The sequence below is a fragment of the Salvelinus sp. IW2-2015 genome, linkage group LG6.2 (assembly GCF_002910315.2).
Source record: "Salvelinus sp. IW2-2015 linkage group LG6.2, ASM291031v2, whole genome shotgun sequence".
In the NCBI taxonomy this organism is placed as follows: domain Eukaryota; kingdom Metazoa; phylum Chordata; class Actinopteri; order Salmoniformes; family Salmonidae; genus Salvelinus; species Salvelinus sp. IW2-2015.
The window spans coordinates 16,747,279-16,768,542 of NC_036846.1; the positions used below are offsets into that span (position 1 = coordinate 16,747,279).

Below are 21,264 nucleotides of genomic sequence, written 5' to 3' on the forward strand. Positions count from 1 at the left end.
GTTTGAACACAGTCTAATGCTACTGTAAATAACTAATTCCTTAGCCTACTTTACGGGTACTGGCGCGTTAATGGTTAGTTGGCCCTCTTCGACTTCACACAAACTCTGCTTCAGAGAGCTAATATAAAAATGAGCAGGAAGCAAAAGGGGAACTGCGTGAAGTCAATTCCTCTGAAAGGGTGGGGTTTAGTCTCCTGCTGCCACACACTGTTAGTACATGGAATAAGAGCAGCCATAGCAGAGGTCTTTGTCCATGTCAACCCTCCACATCACAGTCTGCAGACAGTGGTCCGTCTATAGGCGTTGCTGAGTGTCAGAGTTAAGGTAAGTGATGAGGTATTTGCTAACTAAATGGTAGGGGTCCATCTACTGGGGAAAGACGAAAGCTCTATAGGTTACATGCAGGCTATGTATTACTGTATGCGTTACATTGAAAAATAGGCTTCTATTGAGTATGCAGGTCCTCATTACCTGAGAGAGAACCAGATGGTCATTGTAGAAGAGAGTTTGTTCTGAAAGACTTACCTGGGTAAATAAAGGTTTAAATAGATATATTAAAAGAAAAGTCAGAAGGTTGACATTACCACTACATGATATCTAGGAATGAATTAAGAGTCCTCAATTTGTTCACTTTTGGTGAGGTTTCAACGAGAAATGTAAAGCATGAATGATATTAAGCTACCATTACATTGGGAGGACATTGGGAGCTCCAACATTGAAGCAAGCTTGACGTTTCTGGACTTTCACTATCGTAACCAAAGCAGCAACATGGTTAAATCAAATATCTTGTTCATGAAAATGTTCTCTTAGTGATGGAAAATGTCCAAACAAACTACAGCCTATCATTCATGTATCATTCCTAAGTATCTCTATTAGATGTTTATTCATTGTCCAGGCCTGTCTTGGATGCATTGTATGTTGGAGGGTGGATGATGCCCACATGCATATCAAAGAACATGTAGTCGTTACTTTTTCCCCTTCTTCATATTAAAGACATTGCCCTGAATGCAATATGTACAATATTTTGCCAATGAATGAGTTACAATGCACATTAGATAGCAGTGGAGTGATTGGAAATAGAAAACAAACACTATCATGTTCATCCTTAAACTTTGTTGTTACGTGTCCACTGTCCATGCTCTTATGTTTACATTTCACAGTGGAGAGTTTGAGCTGGATATTAAACATTAATTACTTCATATTAATTTGATAACATACACAGTGTACAAAACACAAGGAGCACCTGATCTGTCCATGACATAGACTGACCAGGTGATTCCAGGTGAAAGCTATGATCCCTTATTGATGTCACTTGTTAAATCCACTTTAATCAGTGTAGATGAAGGGAGGAGACCGGTTTTTAAGCCTTAAGACAATTGAGACATGGATTGTGTATGTGTGGCATTCAGAGGGTAATGGGCAAGACAAAATATTTAACTGCCTTTGAACTTGGTAAGGTCATAGGTGACAGGCACACCCGTTTGTGTGTGTCGAGAACTGCAATGTTGCTGGGTTTTTCACGCTCAACAGTTTCTCGTGTGTATCAAGAATGGTCCACCACCCAAAGGACATTCAGCCAACTTGAGACAACTGTGGGAAGTATTGGAGTCAACATGGGCCAGCATCCCTGTGGAACACTTTCTACACCTTGCCCCGACGAATTGAGGCTCAATATTAGGAAAGTGTTCTTCATGTTTTGTGCACCCAGTGTATGTTGGTCTGTGGAATTTCAGCAATATCCCTAAAACAATGATGCAAAGAAATTGCAAGCCGAAAGCTGCCTTCGCTTCTACAAAGAACAGTCACCCCGCTATGCAGACGTCTTCTTGACCCATTTCCTTTAGTAGCTGGTATGTTACATTAAGGAAGAAAGTAGGAACCCTACTTTCTTCCTTAATGTAACATACCAGCTACTAAAGGAAATGGGTCAAGAAGACGTCTGCATAGCGGGGTGACTGTAAAGCCAAGATCTGTTTGTATGTTTTGGCCTGCTTGTATTATCTGAGGATGTGAGGAACCCTTCTGCCTAAATATCTTCACATGGAGAGTTTCCTTTTGTGGTCAGACACACACTGAGTGTGTATGTGTGTCACCACAAAAGTAACCTCTCCATGTAAAGACACACACACACTTATCAGACAGGAAACATCCAGAGAGCATTTGTTGCAAGGTTCCTGTTATCAACAAACCAACACTTTCATTGGAAGGGAGTGTGTCATTGAAAAGAAAACAAAGTACTCCATAAAATGATACTGAACCCATGTATGTTACTGTGCACAAAGTCTGTATTCCTCTTCACCATTGGTTGGTCGATTTAAGAGACACATCCTCAGTGTCATTGATTGGATGCTGTGTCCCTGGCATTTTGTTTATCGCACATTAAGGCTTGTATCAAACAAATAAATACTTTGGTGGTATGTTGTTAGTAGTATGTATTATACTATGTGTTAGTAGTATTATGACAGGGTCAAGAGAGGAAGAGGGGATGTAACAGTAACCAGTTGAACCACAGTGGCGCCACTGATACTTTCCAACATTGTCTCTTTTTCTTTAGCATTGCAGTGCAACACTGTTGCAACTTCCCTATAAATTCTACTGTGTCAGCCCAAGTGACTCAAGCCCTTTAGAAAAAACCCTAGCACTTGTGTGGCTGACAGACTAAACACGACTGTTGTAATACAAGATATTACGATTGATAGGACAGCTGCAGCCACTAAAGAGACAAATGTATACTTGCTCTACCTAGCAGCTTTAGGTCAGTGTTTTACCCAGGCTTATATCTGCATGTAAACAACTTATGTTTGAAATATTGTGTGGACTGCACAGTATGAGCTTGCAGCAGAGGCAAGGGGTTTGATTATGTGTCAAAGAGGATTATTTGTAACATTACACAAAATTAAAATACTGTTGTTGACATACTGCACAGTATCAAAATCAGCTAGCTAGTGTGAAAAAATATATTACACTCGGGTGTCTACTATCTAGTGGTGTGAAAAGAGAGGGGGTATCAGCAGCAGATGCAACCAGGAAGTGAGAAGGAGGGTGTTTAAAATAGTCTGAGCTGAGCTGAGTGAACTTGTATCATAGAGATAGTAGGCAGAGGGACCTTGACGATTCAGCTCTTTTGAGTATATCTACGGTATAAGGAACATGGGTGAGTTGGAGTTGGTGAGAAACGTTCTGTCGTTACATGTCTGTGACATTGAACTATTCCTTTTTTGAGTGCTGTGTTCATTTTAGGACACTGCCTATGTTAAAAGAGAACTAGAAGGTTGTATTGATGATGCAGGCAGGGAACTATACATGGTTGCTTGGACTTTGAAATCATTCCTCATTGGGGTTAAGTCATTTGGGGTTAAGTCAGTTATTTGAAAGAAAAATAACTATGTAGTTGATTCTGTGGCCTGTATGAAAGGGAAGGTCAAGTAGATCAAATACTATTGAATACTTGATATGTATGCTTGATTTAGTTTGCCAACGTTTGCAGTGTATCCAATGGAATAGTACCGAAAACCCCAAGATACCAGTAAATCTAGAGTACTTCAAATACAAAGAATTTGACATATGTATGAATTTGGACCCAGGTCTTCTGCATGGTGAACAATGGCATTTTTATGCTTTATGTTATCAGATGATCATACTCTGTACATTTGTGGCCTGTGGTATCAGCTGAGGTGACATCACCACCCCAATGTCCATAGTGGAGCCATTATCCTTATCCCCAGATAATTAACAAATATCTGATGCTATCTCTCTATTTGTCAAACTTGCTTTCCTTCCGTCTGATGCTGGAATGAATCAATAGAGGCCTTGTTTTGTGTGGAAGGTTGACAGTGGTGTGGTTGACTAACCCAGAAAGGTGCAATGAGCCTCTCTTGTGGTAGATACAAAGTAGAGCATAGGAATCCTTTTGTCTCTGTGTCTTATGTTTTCTACAATAGGGACCTATTTCTCCCCATATTTCATGAGTTCAATAAAGTATTGTCACTTCAATAGAACTGCATTACCAAAAATAGAGTTTGTGGACATTCATCAAATAAAAGGGATAGTGTATGCCAGCATGCCAACAGAGATACACATTATTTTGCACTAAGCAATATTAACGCTAAGCTGTAAGTCAATGAACCCAAATCCTTTGTGAACTTTCCCTTTAACAATATCAGACATGAGAGCATAAGCATTGGCAACGATTGTAGGTGGGGAAAGGTTTGCGAGGGGTAGCTGATAATGTCATGCCTTCATCGAATGGGTAAAAGAGAGGGTCAATGTGTTATGGAACAAACAAATAAAATAAAATGTCACATGCGCAGAATATAACAGGTGTAGATCTTACAGTGAAATGCTTACTTATGAGCCCCTAACCAACAATGCAGTACAAATAAGAATAATAAATAAAAGTAACAGGTAAATAAAGAGCAGCAGTAAATTAATAATAGCGAGACTATATACAGGGGGATACTGGTACAGAGTCAATGTGCGGGGGCACCGGTTAGTCGAGGTAATTGAGGTAATATGTACATGTAGGTAGAGTTATTAAAGTGACTATGCATAGATGATAACAAGAGAGAGTAGCAGCGGTGTAATAGTGTAAATGAGGGGGGGGGCAATGCAAATAGTCTGGGCAGCCATTTGATTAAATGTTCAGGAGTCTTATGGCTTGGGGCTAGAAGCTGTTTAGAAGCCTCTTGGACCTAGACTTGACACTCCGGTACCGCTTGCCGTGCGGTAGCAGAGAGAACAGTCTATGACTTGGGTGGCTGGAGTCTTGGACAATTTTTAGGGCCTTCCTCTGACACCACCTTCCTCTGGTATAAAGGTCCTGGATGGCAGGAAGCTTTGCCCCAGTGATGTACTGGGCAGTACGCACTACCCTCTGTAGTGCCTTGCGGTCGGAGGCCGAGCAGTTGCCTTACCAGGCGGTGATGCAACTGGTCAGGATGCTCTCGATGGTGCAGCTGTAGAACCTTTTGAGGATCTGAGGACCCATGCCAAATCTTTTCAGTCTCCTGAGGGGGAATAGGTTTTGTCGTGCCCTCTTCACAACTGTCTTGGTGTGCTTGGACCATGTTAATTTGTTGGTGATGTGAACACCAAGGAACTTGAAGCTCTCAACCTGCTCCACTATAGCGCCGTCGATGAGAATGGGGGCGTGCTCGGTCCTCTTTTTACTGTAGTCCACAATCATCTCCTTTGTCTTGATCATGTTGAGGAAGAGGTTGTTGTTGTCCTGGCACCACACGGCCAGGTCTCTGACCTCCTCCCTATAGGCTGTCTTGTCGTTGTCGGTGATCAGGCCTACCACTGTTGTGTCATCAGCAAACTTAATGATGGTGTTGGAGTCGTGCCTGGCCGTGCAGTCATGAGTGAACAGGGAGTACAGGAGGGGACTGAGCACACACCCCTGAGGGGCCCTTGTGTTGAGGATCAGCGTGGCGGATGTGTTGTTACCCACCCTTACCACCTGGGGGCGGCCCGTCAGGAAGTCCAGGATCCAGTTGCAGAGGGACGTGTTTAGTCCCAGGGTCCTTTGCTTATTGATGAGCTTTGAGGGCACTATGGTGTTGAACTCTGAGCTGTAGTCAATGAATAACATTATCACATAGGTCTTCCTTTTGTCTAGGTGGAAAAGGGCAGTGTGGAGTGCAATAAAGATTGCATCATCTGTGGATCTGTTGGGCGGTATGCAAATTGGGTCTAGGGTTTCTGGGATGACGGTGTTGATGTGAGCCATGACCAGCCTTTCAAAGCACTTCATGGCTACAGACGAGAGTGCTACGGGTCGGTAGTCATTTAGGCAGGTTACCTTAGTGTTCTTGGGCACAGGGACTATGCTGGTCTGCTTTAAGCATGTTGGTATTACAGACTCAGACAGGGAGAGGTTGAAAATGTCAGTGAAGACACTTGCCAGTTGGTCAGCGCATGCTCGCAGTACACGTCCTGGTAATCCGTCTGGCCCTGCGGCCTTGTGAATGTTGACCTGTTTAAAGGTCTTACTCCCATCGGCTGCAGAGAGCGTGATCACACAGTCTTCCGGAACAGCTGGTGCTCTCATGCATGTTTCAATGTTATTTGCCTCGACGCGAGCATAGAAGTAGTTTAGCTCGTCTGGTAGGCTCGTGTCACTGGGCAGCTCTTGGCTGTGCTTCCCTTTGTAGTCTGTAATGGTTTGCAAGCCCTGCCACATCCGACAAGCGTCAGAGCCGGTGTAGTACGATTCGATCTAAGCCTCTATTGACGCTTTGCCTGTTTGATGGTTCATCGGAGGGCATAGCAGGATTTCTTATAAGCTTCCGGGTTAGAGCGGGAGCTCTAACTCAGTGCCAATGTTGCCTGTAATCAATGGCTTCTGGTTGGGGTATGTATGTACGGTCACTGTGGGGACGACATCATCGAAGCACTTATTGATGAAGCCAATGACTGATTTTGTGTACTCCTCAATGTCATTGGAGCAATCCCGGAACATATTCCAGTCTGTGCTAGCAAAACAGTCCTGTATCTGCTTCATCTGACCACTTTTTTATTGATCGAGTCACTGGTGCTTCCTGCTTTAATTTTTGCTTGTAAGCAGGAATCAGGAGGATAGAATTATGGTCAGATTTGCCAAATGGAGGGCGAGGGAGAGCTTTATACACGTCTCTGTGTGTGGAGTAAATGTGGTCTAGAGTTTTTTTCCCTCTGGTTGCACATTTAACATGCTGGTAGAAATGAGGTAAAATGGATTTAAGTTTCCCTGCATTAAAATCCCTGGCCATTAGGAGCGCCACCTCTGGATGAACGTTTTCCTGTTTGCTTATGGCGGAATACAGCTCATTGAGTGCAGTCTTAGTGCCAGTCTCAGTCTGTGGTGGTATTTAGACAGCTACAAAAAATACAGACGAAAACTCTCTCAGTAGATAGAGTACCTCATGATAAGCTGTAGACCACACTAACTCAGGCAAGCAAAACCTTGAGACTTCCTTAGATATTGTGCACCAGCTGTTATATACAAAATACATAGTCCGCCGCCCCTTGTCTTACCAGACGCCGCTGTTCTATCCTGCCGGCCCCTTTTTCTCTGCCTTCTCTTCACGCAAATGACGGGGATCTGGGCCTGTTCCCGGGAAAGCAGCATATCATTCACGTCGGGCTCGTCGTTAAAGGAAAAAAAGGATTCTGCCAGATCATGATGAGTAATCGCTGTTCTGATGTTCAGAAGTTATTTTCGGTCATAAGAGACGGTAGCAGCAACATTATGTACAAAATAAGTAAATAAATAAGTTACAAACAACGCAAAGAAACGGATAAAAACACAATTGGATAGGAACATGTAAATTGTCAGCCTTCTTCTCTGGCAACATCTTACAGATGTAGGATCTTAATTTGATCACACTGTTGCTGGAGAACTTTCCTGCAATGCAGGACATTTAAAACCTTTTGAGGTTCCACTTTGAAATTTCAGACTTGATTTTCCTGTATGTATCAATGTATCAACTCCTACAAAAATGTCCATTAATTATAATCCACATAATAATTCACATTTCCTGTTGCTGCAGTATTACTTTCCTGCTGTAACAAACTGGATCAAATTAAGATCCTACATCTGTAGAGAAGCAGGAAGATGTGGGTAAAGGAAACAGTTGTGCCACAAAGCAGGAAACATTGGCAGGAGCGCTCATGCAAACCAGGGGTTAATATATATACACTGATATCTGCCCCGGATCACATCTGTTTCTATCTGCTTTCAGATCTATGCTGTAGATCTATGCTTTAGATCTATGCTGTAGTGACACAGCACAGAGTTCATGAAGAGTAGGTAAGTAGTTAGTCGGTTAAGGACCTGGGGGAAGTTGGTCTTATAGTCTTATAGTTTTACCTTCCCAAAATCCTAACCTTAACCATGAGGGATGACAATGTAAAACTGACCTTAGGGCAGTGTCTAGAGGGCAATGTTACCCTACTCTGTTAAGCACTGTGGAAACTTGTGATAAGCTGAGTTTCAGGTAAATACCTGTACAGTACACCATTAATCAAATGATGTTGTTCATGATTTATCCAATGGAGAACAGTCAACTACACATTTCCTCCAGTAGCTACGGTCACTAGCAAGGTTTGCTACAGCACTTGATCTGGTTGAAGCTGCTGGTCTCTTTATCCCCCATTAGGCCTTGAATGCATGGGACCAAAACATTTTATACCTTCTTCCATCTCTGACTGTAGCTGTTAAGTTGACTTGCCTTTTCTCCAGGTAGGGGGATAACATCTGATCAGACCATGTCAGACAATCTCCTGGAAGAGATCTTTATAAAACGCTCCCAGCAGAAGAAGAAGACTTCCCCTTTAAACTTCAAAGAGAGGCTGTTCATCCTCACACAGGACAAGATCGCCTACTACGACTATGATCTGGACAAAGGGGTATGTACTCGTAGCCTGGATCTGTTTGTGCTGATCTGGGACCAGGTTAATGTACTGTATGTTATCATTATAAACATTGACCATAACCCAAGCGTAGTTTAATACTATAACAATTCTATCATACTACGCTATGCTCCCACAAATATACTGCAGTACCTGTATTGTTGGTCATCTAAATAGGTCTGAGTCTAGTAGTCCTGCCGTTCCCACACTCACTGTAATCCTTGTCCTCTGTGCAGAAAAAGAAGGGGTTGAAAGGCACCGTGGGCATCGATAAGATCAAGTGTGTGGGGACAGTACAGCCGGAGCCCAGTGCCCCCGCGGAGCGCCAGTACCCATTCCAGGTGAGCTACTGCTGGTCCTAGATCAGTTAACATTCTGTAGCTCTTACCAATGAGATTAACACAACCACAGATATCAGACCTGTGGATGTTTTAGTTCACTCTCTCTTCTTCTCGTGTCCTGTTACAATAATTCTGTGTGGCAGTAAAAAGAGAATGCACTCCATCACTGTTGCTCCAGTTGAGTGACATCAGATGATACTGTAGATGTTTAATGAAGCATACGTGTTGTGCCTCCTTTAACTCTCTGACACTATTCTCCAGGCATTTACTTCACTCAGTCTTAGTTGAGGTTCCAGTTAGCCCTGGGCTAAAAGCATGCAGGGTGAAAAGCCCATAGAGACTATTCAGGTAGCTTTGAGGTGAAAAGGGATATACTGCATCTACCTAAGAGAAACTAATTTACCCAGCAGTGCAGAGATGGTTAACATGCTGAAAGTCAATCTACCTCAAGAGAGAAACAAATTTACCCAGCAGTGCAGAAATGGTTAACATGCTGAAAGTCAATAAGAAGAAGTGAAAACGACTCTCTTGACAGTGGAGACCGAGCTGAACTGAGGGTTTCAACAACAGCGCAGGTGTCACCACAGTAGACATGGTGACTAAGCAGCAATAAAGACACAGGAAATACCCAATATATTTGCATACCCCTAAAGGAGGAGTTTGTGGGATGGGTGGCAGTAAGGCTCAGAAGCACAATAAGCTAACTTAATGTAGCAGGCATTTATTTATCTCCAAAGCAGTAACCTATGGTCATTGCTTGCTGTATAGCACAAACAGATCTGAGAGCAGGTTCAGAAAATAGTGTTTTCATCCCTATTGTTGTGATAAAATAGATACTTCTACACTATTGTATTGCTTTCATGTGTACGTCCTGACCTGGTACTACCCACCAACTGAAGAAACAGCTGTTTCTCTCTATCCCCCAATTTACCACAGATAATCTACGATGAGGGCCCACTTTACATATTCGCCAAGAGCGACGAGGTCCGAAAGCAGTGGATCCACAAGCTGAAGCATGGTCAGTATGCAGCATTATCATACACCTAACACTAAAGTGTCCGACGAAGAATAGACAAAGGGAGACATGAGATACCATAAACATTTCCTTACGGCCCATAATCTACCAGTCCCATTGTTTAGTCAGATCTAGGTGTCTATGCAAATTGCCAGTGTTGATCCAATGTAAATGTCGTCCCACATTCTGTGCCGCCATGTTAAGTGGTGCGTTTCAACAAGGACCTGATGCAGAAGTACCACCCATGCTTCTGGATGGATGGCATGTGGCAGTGCTGCCAGCAGGAAGTCAAACAAGCTATGGGCTGCAGGGTGCTGGAGAACAAGAATGTAGGTCAGTAATGTGGTGGGAAAGCCATCAATAAAACTGGCAGTAAAAAGAGTATGTGATCTCTACCAGCTTATGTAATTAGGAAGTAAATGGGAACATTTTACTTAAAGCTTGCGGGTATAATGCACTATGATGCCGTTATAATGCATCGCAGAACCATATATTCAGATATATCTCAATATATGGCTCTGATGCATTGAAAGATATGTATGATGATGATGTCTTATAATGCATTTATGATGTCTTTATAATGCATCTATGATGTCCTATAATGCATCTATGATGTCTTATAATCATCTCATAATGCCCCAGACTAATACCAGCCATTTTGTATCAGTATAAATGTTGATACATAGAGAGACATACTTATATAACCTTTTAAAACTTGTACCTGCAGGCTTGAAGTGAAAACAAGTAACTGAGGAAATAAGTATTATAGGTAATGGCAGAGAAGCATAAATTGTAGTCACAGAGAACAAAACATGAAGCACTCCCTTTCACTTATAGGGGTTTCAAAGGGGTCTCGGAGGCAATCCAGAAAACCCCTTCCACCTACGCCAGAAGAGGTCTGTCTTACATGTTCTCGCCACTCTTGCATTCAGTTACAGTATCTCTACTTCTGATTGATACAGGAAGGATATACAGTATCACCCGTCTTTATCAATGTTGTCTCCCATCCCATTTTTCAGGAGAAACCTTTGAGGCCTTTACCTCCGCAGCCTCCCGAGGAGCCTGCTCTCACCACAGGCATGACGGTGGTCGCTGAGTACGAGTACACACCCTCCACGCCCCAGGATCTGGAGCTGAGGAAGGATGAGGAGTACATAATTCTGGAGATGTCTGACTCCAACTGGTGGAGGGCCAGGGACAAATACGGGTGAGAGAGGCAGAGAGGAAATCGAGAAGAGACAGATGGAGGAAGGGTTGTTTAAGAAAGTTGAAGCTCATTTTCTGCATTTCTATACAATTTATGCTCATTTTAAAATGCTATTTGGAGAACAGCAAAAAGAAGAAAAAATGGCCCCAGCCATTATCACTTTAGCTTCATTCACCTCAGTCCATCTACAAACACATAGCCTATTAGATATACAATTAGCCACTACACATGAACTCACATTTAATACATACAGAGGGATCTGTTACCAGAAAAGGTATTTTATTAAAAGAAGGTGAACAAATAGTTTTGCTTTACAGAACAATGTTTTTTGCAGTTTTACAGTATATTCCCTGCAATTCTACACATTTTGCCATGGGGTGGGGAGAAAGTGTTGCAGTTTGAAAGCTAATTTCCTGCAATTCTACACACTTTTCCTTGACTCACGCCATGCTAATATGATATCTGAGTGAGAGTGACTAACAAAATCAATGGGGGCCCCTGGAGGTCAGGGCCCCTGTTTCAATAGCTGGCTAGACTAACTAGACTAATTTACCAATATTTTTTTTTTTTTTGCTGACATGGGCTAATTGAGTAACTGCTAGTGATTGGCATACACTGAGTATACCAAACATTAGGAACACCTTCCTAATATTGAGTTGCAACGCCCAACTTTTGCTCTCAGAACAGCCTTAATTTGACTGGGCATGTACTCTACAAGGTCCATGTTGACTCCTATGCTTCCCACAGTTGTGTCAAGTTGGCTGGATGTCCTTTGGGTGATGGGTAATTCTTGATACACACGGGAAACTGTTGAGTGTGAAAAACCCAGCAGTCTTGCAGTTCTTGACACAAATTGGTGCCTGGTACCTACTACCATACCTCGTTCAAAGGCACTTAAATCTTTTGTCTTGCCTATTTACCCTCTGAATGGAACACACACACACAATCCATTGTCTCAAGGCTTAAGCATCCTTCTTTAACCTGTCTCCTCCCTTCATCTACACTGATTGAAGTGGATTTAACAAGTGACATCATTAAGGGATCATAGCTTTTACCTAGAAAGAGCAGATGGTCTTAACGTTTTGTGCACTCGCCTCCCAGTGGGCAAAACTTGGTTGCAATCATTATGACAATATTATGTGAAGTTGTTCAGGTTGTACACTGTTTTTAAAGGAACAAGTCTTTTAGCAACCAGTAAAATGTAACCAGTTTACAACCTGGAAATGATACCATTATGATGTTGAATGTTACCTGCTGGGCTGTGTGTTTGCTGGAAGAACACTTCTAAAACATAACACCTATCAACAAGAAAGCACAAGAAAAATACATTAAAAAAGCCCTGACCGACCCTTCGCCCGGCTGTGCTTCCCTTTGTAGTCTGTAATGGTTTGCAAGCCCTGCCACATCCGACAAGCGCCAGAGCCGGTGTAGCACGATTCGATCTTAGTCCTGTATTGACGCTTTTGATGGTTCGTCGGAGGGCATAGCGGGATTTCTTATAAGCTTCCGGGTTAGAGTCCCGCTCCTTGAAAGCGGAAGCTCTAGCCTTTAGCTCAGTGCGGATGTTGCCTGTAATCCATGGCTTCTGGTTGGGGTATGTATGTACGGTCACTGTGGGGACGACGTCATCGATGCACTTATTGATGAAGCCAATGACTGATTTTGTGTACTCCTCAATGCCATCGGGGGAATCCCGGAACATATTCCAGTCTCTGCTAGCAAAACAGTCCTGTAGCTTAGCATCTGCTTCATCTGACCACTTTTTAATTGATCGAGTCACTGGTGCTTCCTGCTTTAATTTTTGCTTGTAAGCAGGAATCAGGAGGATAGAATTATGGTCAGATTTGCCAATTGGAGGGCGAGGGAGAGCTTAGTATGCGTCTCTGTGTGTGGAGTAAAGGTAGTCCAGAGTTTTTTCCCTCTTGTTGCACATTTAACATGCTGATAGAAATTTGGTGAGACCGATTTAAGTTTCCCTACATTAAAGTCCCCGGTCACTAGGAGCACCGCCTCTGGATGAGCATTTTCCTGTTTGCTTATGGCGGAATACAGCTCATTGAGTGCAGTCTTGGTGCCAGTCTCAGTATGTGGTGGTATGTAGACAGCTACGAAAAATACAGATGAAAACTCTCTCAGTAGATAGAGTACCTCATGATAAGCTGTAGGCCACACTAACTCAGGCGAGCAAAACCTTGAGACTTCCTTAGATATCGTGCACCAGCTGTTATTTACAAAATACATAGTCCGCCGCCCCTCGATTTTAAACATAACACCTATCAACAAGAAAGCACTAGAAAAAAACATTAAAAAAGCCCTGACCGACCCTTGGCCCTGTAACAAAACAATGACACGCTTCCAAGAATAGAGATGAGGACTGGTGATATGATCAGTATACCAAGGTTAAGGTACATTGGTATCTTAAAGTCACAGGTGCATTTAAACTGTTTTCATGATATGTGTGTTGTTTTAACATGCAGTAAGAATAACAATCATATCCCTTTCATACATTATGGGCGACATTTTCATGATGCAAAATAGTGATGATGCAAAACACAGTAAAACTCATTTTAATCTGGCAGTGTGATTTAATTTGATACTTTTCTTCAGAAATGTGTGTTATTGCATTGCTGAGATTACTAAACTCAGTTAAATAATCATGTTTTTATAATGCATATTGTTGAGGAAAAGTGTTAAATTGAATCACACAGCTAGATTAAAATTTTGAGTTCTAAGGTATGTTTTTCACAGATGTGAACTGTTGTGCAGCATGAAAACGTCACCCTGTGTCTTTAACATACTAAATGTACATTGACTTATCAGGAGATTGTGTGTGGCCTTCCTTTGCAGCAAGGAGGGATACATTCCCAGTAATTACGTTGTGGAGGCTGGAAATGAACTGGAAAAGTTTGAGTGAGTATGGAATTCTCTTGCTACAAAACATTGACTATTAAACATTGCATTACAATGATAGGATTACAAATGAAACCCTACACCTCTCTAATCCTGTGGGAACCAAAAATAATGAGGTACCAAGTCACCACACCTTCCGAACACATTAAATCCCTGCAGGGCCGTGTTCAGTGGGGCACGCAACAGAAAACGTTTCAAAACGTTTTGCAACTGGATGCGACAATTTGCATTTCTTATTGGATGAATCAAGGTAGTCCCTCCCTGTTTCAATCCGTTTTCTTCTGTTTAGTGCCTAATTAACACGATTCAGAAGAATACTGCCTCATGTGACCTGCTTTAATATCCGTTGCTATGAGGTCAGGTTAACCATAGTGGTTTATAACATGCACATTTCACCTTTTCTTTTTCCCAGCTGGTACTGCAAGAGCATGAACCGTAGCCAGGCAGAGAATCTGTTGAAGACAGAGGTAATCTCAATGAAAAAACAAAACATATGTAACATACAGTATCAGTTGACATACCACTGTTCCTCTCCTTTGCTTACACCAGCAACACAAGTGGATGCACTGCATTTAAAATCATTGAGAATAACACAAAAGTTATTTCCATTGTGGTCCTTTGATCTGTGGTCCTTATACCATTAGCTATGGGCACCAATTTTAGCTATGGGCACCAATTTTAGCTATGGGCACCATCATCTGTCAAATAACTTAGAATGACAGAACATTGGTACGGGATATTCACAAAGCAATACTGCCTCTGCTTTGTATATACCTCTGCTATTGAGGTTATTGTTTTTTCCTTTTCCCAGAACAAAGATGGTGGTTTCTTAGTACGAGACTCAAGCAAAGCTGGGAAGTACACCGTTTCTGTGTTCACCAAGGGCGGGTGAGTTTATCGAGGGCAGACAGACGGGGCATGGCTAACTTTGTCAGCGTCCCAAATGGCAAACTATTCCCTTTATGGTCCAATACTTTTGACCAGAGCCCAGGGGGTGCTATTTGGGACGCATCCTGTGTGTAGGCCTATCCACTAGTCAAAACTGTGAATGTGTCCAAAATGGTACACAATTCTCTATGTAGTGCACTACTTTTGACCATATGGCTCTGGTCTAAAGTAGTGCACTACATAGGAATTGGATGCAATGTCAAACACAGACCCTAAATGGAAAGTCAAAAGAAGAACTGCTCAGCAGTAGATATTGAAAGCGAAAACAGCCGCCTGCAGAGGAAGAGAGATGTAAATGTCTCCATGCAAAACCAGGATTATTCTTTCTGCACAACCTTTCAAAGGGCTTGGGTCAAAAGTACCACACTATATATGGCAGGAGTATTCAAATGTTCTACCTGAAACTGTTGGTGTCCCAGGCAATGTTCCCTCAAAAAAATGTTGGCACTGAGCAAATGTAATATACTGTGAGCACTGAGGCTGTGAACACTGAGGCTGTACCCGCTTTAAGTTATAGTTTTAACTGTGGCCAACTAGGCTCTGTGGCTATTTGATCATAATGTAGGCCTACCAGAGTGGCCTACCATTAAAAAAAACATGGAGAAAAATGCATCCCATAACATCTGAACAGGAAATATCTGTTCTGTTATTCAGCCTACAGTAGCAGCAATGTGTGGTGACCATATGGCTCTGGTCTAAAGTAGTGCACTACATAGGAATTGGATGCAATGTCAAACACAGACCATAAATGGAAATGAGAGTTTTGAAAAAACATGCAGGGCTTGACATTAACCTGTTTATCATCTTGTCCTTCAGACAGGTGATGGAAAATGGTCTGTTGTTTGATGCAAGAAACCACTTTACAAAATAGCATTCATTATTATTCCCATACCATTATTACAGAGAATCAGACAAATTATGCTACCCTCAACCTATTGGCTACTTAGCTTATTCAAGCCTGTCTCAAAATACAACACTGCCCCAAAATACAACACTGCCCCTTTAAGACATAAAAAAAGCTATTGGCCTGACTTGCTTTTCAAAGATGGCTAGAAATGCACACATTTTGTGCTCTTGTAGGAAGCAACTACTCCCCCATTGTTGAGTAGAAATTAGCTATAACCCGGCTAATAACTCACTTACTAGCAAAGAATATGAAGAAATGTGCACAGGTGGCTACATGCAGCTCTGGCTTTGATCTCAAAACAAGCGCATCTACTCTTGACTGCTCACGCTGTAAACACAGTCCAGTTCAAAGTGAATGGCACAGATCCATATGGCAATGGGTATTTGCATATAGGCCTACTGCAGCTCTGATTGGTTATGGTGCAGTGGTCTGTGTAGAATACAGGCCTGAGTTGTGCCTGTCAATGCAATTGAATCCTACTCCAATGCGCTCTGCCTACAAGAAAATCTCTTAAACAGTTAGTTAAGTCTTGCATAGTTCATTTTGTTTGGGTATGTGACATTGAAAGTGGCTAATATTACATTGATTTGAGCACAATTCTCACAGTAGAGCAAAACGTTGATAGAAGGGGAAAAAGGGGAAAACTCTAGAAGGTTGAGTAAAGTTCAATCTCGTGCTTCTCTGCGCAGGTTTATGTTTCTTCTGCGTGGCAGTCCGAAGGGAGCTGCGCGCCCGCACGCAGCTTAGAGGGAACATTGGTCCCAGGTCTAAATCAATCCCCGATTTATGGGGAATCTTTTTTTTTAAAGCAGTGGAACTAGCTTCGAGGTCCACGCTTGAATTTGCAAGATATAGGGAATAGGGTGCCATTTTGGATGCAATCAATGTGTCTGTGAACAGAGCATCTTGTTGTTACTTTCAGATTCACAGCCCATGAAAATAAACAAAACTATTAAAGGGACATTACACTCCAATATCAAAGATCCAGCTACACACCACAATAAAAACATTTTACAAAAGAGATAAGAACTATGTAATTTCTAGGTTTGCAGTGCTTATCTTTTACATTCATTTGGGGTTGAGGCATATAACTAGATCTACACAACCAAGGGCGTGGGATGTAGATTCAATGGTATTAGGCTACTTTTGAGGTCTAAAAGCATCTGACAAACTTTGATTTTGGAGTGTTGTGTCCCTTTAAATTCCTATCCCTTTAACACAACCTAGTAACTCTCCTCACTCAAACCAAACATAACTCTCCTCACTCACACCAAACATAACCCTCCTAACTCAAACCAAACCAAACACTACTCACTGTTCCCATTAGGGAGACTGCGGGTAACTGCAGACACTACAACATCTGCACCACCCAACAAGGCCAGTTCTACTTGGCAGAGAAGCACAATTTCAGCAGCATCCCAGACCTCATTAACTACCACCAGCACAATGCAGCAGGTACAACTAACACCAACTATGGTTTTCAAAATTCCAGTAACTCTCCTAAAATTCCCAGGTTTTCCAGAAATCCTGGTTGGAGGGTTCCAGATTTCCTTCTTATTCCCTCCTGATTCCAGGAATTTTCCAACCGAGATTTCTGGAAAAACAGGACATTTTGGGAAACTAACCGGAAATGTGCAACCCTACCCCAACACATCACTTCATATGCATCTGTGTAACAGTGCAGGTTCATCATGATGAAATACAGCATTTAAGATATATTGTCCATCATGTCCCATTCCAGGTATGGTCAGCAGACTGAAATACATTGTGTCAAGTCGTGCAAAAAATGCCCCTTCCACAGCAGGGCTTGGTTACGGTGAGTGTGTTCTTTCAATACATTTCTATTGAGAGAGTATTATGTATATACTGTAGCCTGGTGGTCCGGTCTGTTTGTGTTCTGGCCAACTCCTCTCTGTCTGTGTTGTCAGGCTGAAGATATGTAGCTGTACCACTTGACAACAATAGAAAAGTTGGTCGTGGCACATACAATATGGGACCAGACTAGTGCAGTAACAGAAACCCTTATGACGTGACTTTGAGAAATGCTATCTGTAGCTTGATTGCTAACATGAGTAAACGTTGTGTTCCTTCAATTTGTTGTTTTGTCCTCCAGGGGTATGGGAGATTGACCCACGCCACCTCACCTTCATCAAGGAGCTGGGCAACGGGCAGTTTGGAGTGGTGAAGTATGGGAAGTGGCAGGGCCAGCATGACGTGGCCATCAAGATGATCAAGGAGGGCTCCATGTCTGAAGACGACTTCATAGAGGAGGCCAAAGTCATGATGTAAGCAAAGCTCTTTCTATCTCAGAGGGGTGCAGTCAGTGGACTATGGGGTGAAATGTATTAAATTAATGCTCAATTTCAACCCCTAGCTCCTAATACCATACCTGCTACACTTAAGGCACTTGTGCTGATGTAAATCAAATCGTATTTGTCACATACATATAGGTAGAGGTAAAGTGACTAGGTAACTAGAGCCATAGGGACTAGATCCATAGGTAGAGATATATCCAGAGCTTTGGAGGCTGCTGAGAGGAGGACGGCTCATAATAATGGCTGGAACGGAGTTCATGGAATGGCATCAAACACATGGAAACCATGTTTTTTATGTATTTGATAGCATTCCACTAATTCCGCTCCAGTCATTACCATGAGGCCGTCCTCCCCAATTCAGATGCCAGCTACCTCCTGTGGACAAGAGGTACAGTATTTAGAGTCATATATGGTAACAGCTCTACCTTGTCCCCTGCTGAAATTCTCCTCATGTGGGGCAGTCAAATTGTAAAATTCAATAAATACCCTGGTTTTCCAAAAACCCAGATCGGAAGATTCTGGATTTCCTGCTTATTCCCTCCTGATTCTGGGAATCCTCCCAGAAAAAAAAACAGGGAATTTATTGAAAGTTCTCGGAATTTTGCAACCTTAGACAACAGTGTTCCTCAATTTAACCTACATAGGCATACAACACATGCTTAATCTCGTCTCTTTTCGCTTGAACTAGGAAACTCCGCCACGAGAACTTGGTTCAGCTGTACGGCGTGTGCACCAAACAAAGGCCCATCTACATTGTCACAGAGTTCCTCTCCAACGGCTGCCTACTCAGCTATCTGCGGGAAGGGCTGAAGCAGCATCCATCCCCCGTCCAGCTCCTGGAAATGTGTAAAGACGTCACAGAGGGCATGGCCTACCTGGAGGCTCAGCAGTACATCCACAGAGATCTGGTAAGATATTATAATTGTTGTGGAAATTCTACACAGGGACACTCGAAGTCAATCTTAAATGATTCATTGTTTATTATCAGCGCGCTGGAGAGGTTCCAACCAACTCAATGCACCAAGTACACATGTCGATCAGGAGCTCTACCTGGGGCAGTCCTGTTAGATCCTTATATACTGGTTACAGACACGTTGCATAGATATAGTTCATAGGATTGGTTCCGGCATGTGTCTGGCACCGTCTCCTATCTTAACTTATAGAGCATATTCTGGGAGTTCTGCCAGATGGTCCTAAGGAGGAGGTCATGTCGCCCCTCCCCTCATATCTTTACCAAGCACAGGCAGGAACCAAGGATTATTTACGACACTAAGACAAGATTAACATTTTCAAGGCTGTCTCTTCACATGATAAACATTTCCATCACATACTTATAAGTCAAATAGCTTGGATTCTGCCATTTCCACTTTTGGGACTATTCCACTGACTCCCTTTTGGGACTATACACTGATTGTTCAAACTAAATCAAGCGCAGCTCACGTATTTGAAAGACACAGCAGGTCTGATCCTGACATGGTACTACTACTATCCTATACTAAACAATACTGGGCCCAAATAACACATACTCTGTTCTTTTTCTCAGGCTGCAAGAAACTGCTTGGTAGATACCAATGGGACCATTAAAGTCACTGACTTTGGACTGTCGAGGTAAACGACTGTGATTGTTGTACTTGAATCTGGCAACTTTTACAAAAAAGCACACACTGTAGAAATACCTGACAAATAAATCAAATCTATAGTTGATTCTTACAGCAATATTATGTAATTCGAGCTACTTTCATGACAAGTTGACAACTCTCCCTGTCATTTCAGGTATGTCCTGGATGATGAGTACACCAGCTCTGCAGGCTCCAAGTTCCCAGTGCGCTGGTCTCCTCCTGAGGTCCTGCTCTACTGTAAATTCAGCAGCAAGTCAGACATCTGGGCTTATGGTTTGTATAGGCCTCCTATCTTACCTCAGATCCAGGTCCCAGGTCTGTTTGAGCTGTCTTGTCAACTCGGTATGGTTGTTGTCACACCAATGGCCATATGAGTTGGCGAGAGCGAACAGATCTGGGAACAGGCTACAGCTATTTAGCCTTTATTCACTAACTATTTATTCCTCTGCTGATCATTTAATAAATATTGACAAGGTTACCTTGCTCCCCATAGGGGTCTTAATGTGGGAGATCTACACCTTAGGGAGGCTTCCCTACGAACGGTTAAACAACAACGAGATAGTGGAACAGGTGTCCCGAGGCCATCGCCTCTATCGCCCCCAGTTGGCCAACGACAGAGTCTACACCATCATGACCAGCTGTTGGCTGGATGTACGTACAGTATAAAGTAGCCAGCATAATGCCTGGTCCCAGATCTGTATATTCTGTCTTGCCAAATTTCATGGTCATTGTCAAACCAAGTTTGCAAAACAGCACAGTTCAGGGATCAGGCTAGATGAGTGGGGTTCAAAGATAAATGTCAGTGGAATGGACATGTCAGCTTGACAGCTTCTAATCTAAAACAGTTTACCTCACCCTCATGTCTTGTCTCTCCTCTTGCATTGACTGGCAGAAGGCGGACGAGAGACCCACCTTTCAGGAGCTGTCGGTGACTGTTCAGGACTTGCTCTATGAGCTCCAGTAGATCCAACCACCACATTCTGAGATTGAAACACAGTTCGCAGACTCATCCCTCTGGCAGATACACTTCCTCACGCAGAGCAGACTCAAGGCTTCATCCCCTCAGGGCCTCATTCATTCTGTGCATCAGCCATTGAGGAACCTGCTTTAGGAGAAGTAGATAAAACTGTTAAAGAAGGATCAGCCATCCTATGGGAGAGCTGAGAGATGCTATATGGTTGAACATGGGACTCCCATGATGAACTTCAGTAGTGAAATAAAATATTATTTGATGAATGTATCTGTTGGTTATTGAGAACATGCTAGATATGAAAAGTTTTCCCTTATTTATTTTGTATGTTTTATTTTATTACTATCATTGGTGAACTGCATTCAATCATATATATATACATACATATATACATACAGGCCTATCTGTTTCTGTAAGAGTTCATGTTTCTTTTCTATGTCTAGCCACTGAAATGTATAGTAAGAAGAAATACCCTTTATCAACTGAAAATGTAGCTATGTTCTTTCATTAAATGATTGAGAAAGAACAGTAGCCTACCTTCCAGTGTCTGAGCCTCGGTATCTTAGAGAAACATATTGCATATAATGACAATATGGATAAAGTCGATAAAGCTTGATAACAAAATGTTTTGGTGACTG

General features: G+C 42.4%; 1 protein-coding gene across 4 annotated transcripts; it reads left to right on the forward strand.

Moving 5' to 3' along the window:
• Nucleotides 1–201: 201 nt before the first annotated feature.
• btk (Bruton agammaglobulinemia tyrosine kinase) lies at nucleotides 202–20,892 on the forward strand. 4 transcript variants are annotated; one of them, XM_023990288.2, is made up of 19 exons: nucleotides 202–324; nucleotides 7,725–7,792; nucleotides 8,225–8,391; nucleotides 8,631–8,735; nucleotides 9,672–9,753; nucleotides 9,955–10,083; nucleotides 10,588–10,646; nucleotides 10,770–10,957; nucleotides 13,805–13,867; nucleotides 14,280–14,334; nucleotides 14,679–14,755; nucleotides 17,050–17,177; nucleotides 17,464–17,538; nucleotides 17,836–18,007; nucleotides 18,726–18,945; nucleotides 19,581–19,645; nucleotides 19,811–19,929; nucleotides 20,150–20,307; nucleotides 20,549–20,892. In XM_023990288.2, the coding sequence occupies exons 3-19, from the start codon at nucleotides 8,251–8,253 to the stop codon at nucleotides 20,618–20,620; spliced, it is 1,908 nt and encodes a 635-aa protein (XP_023846056.1). In that variant the 5' UTR covers nucleotides 202–324; nucleotides 7,725–7,792; nucleotides 8,225–8,250; the 3' UTR covers nucleotides 20,621–20,892. The 4 variants fall into 4 exon arrangements, with proteins under 4 accessions (XP_023846056.1, XP_023846059.1, XP_023846058.1 ...); XM_023990291.2 differs by having other exon boundaries at nucleotides 20,552–20,892; XM_023990289.1 differs by lacking the exon at nucleotides 202–324 and adding an exon at nucleotides 3,068–3,154.
• The last annotated feature ends 372 nt before the right edge of the window (nucleotides 20,893–21,264 follow it).

Coding starts and splice junctions, on each gene's coding strand:
- btk (XM_023990288.2), top strand. CDS start 8,251: ATGTCAGACAATCTCCTGGAAGAGATCTTTATAAAACGCTCCCAGCAG. Junction 10,084..10,587: donor GCTGGAGAACAAGAATGTAG/GTCAGTAATGTG, acceptor TTTCACTTATAG/GGGTTTCAAAGGGGTCTCGG. Junction 10,958..13,804: donor AGGGCCAGGGACAAATACGG/GTGAGAGAGGCA, acceptor CTTCCTTTGCAG/CAAGGAGGGATACATTCCCA.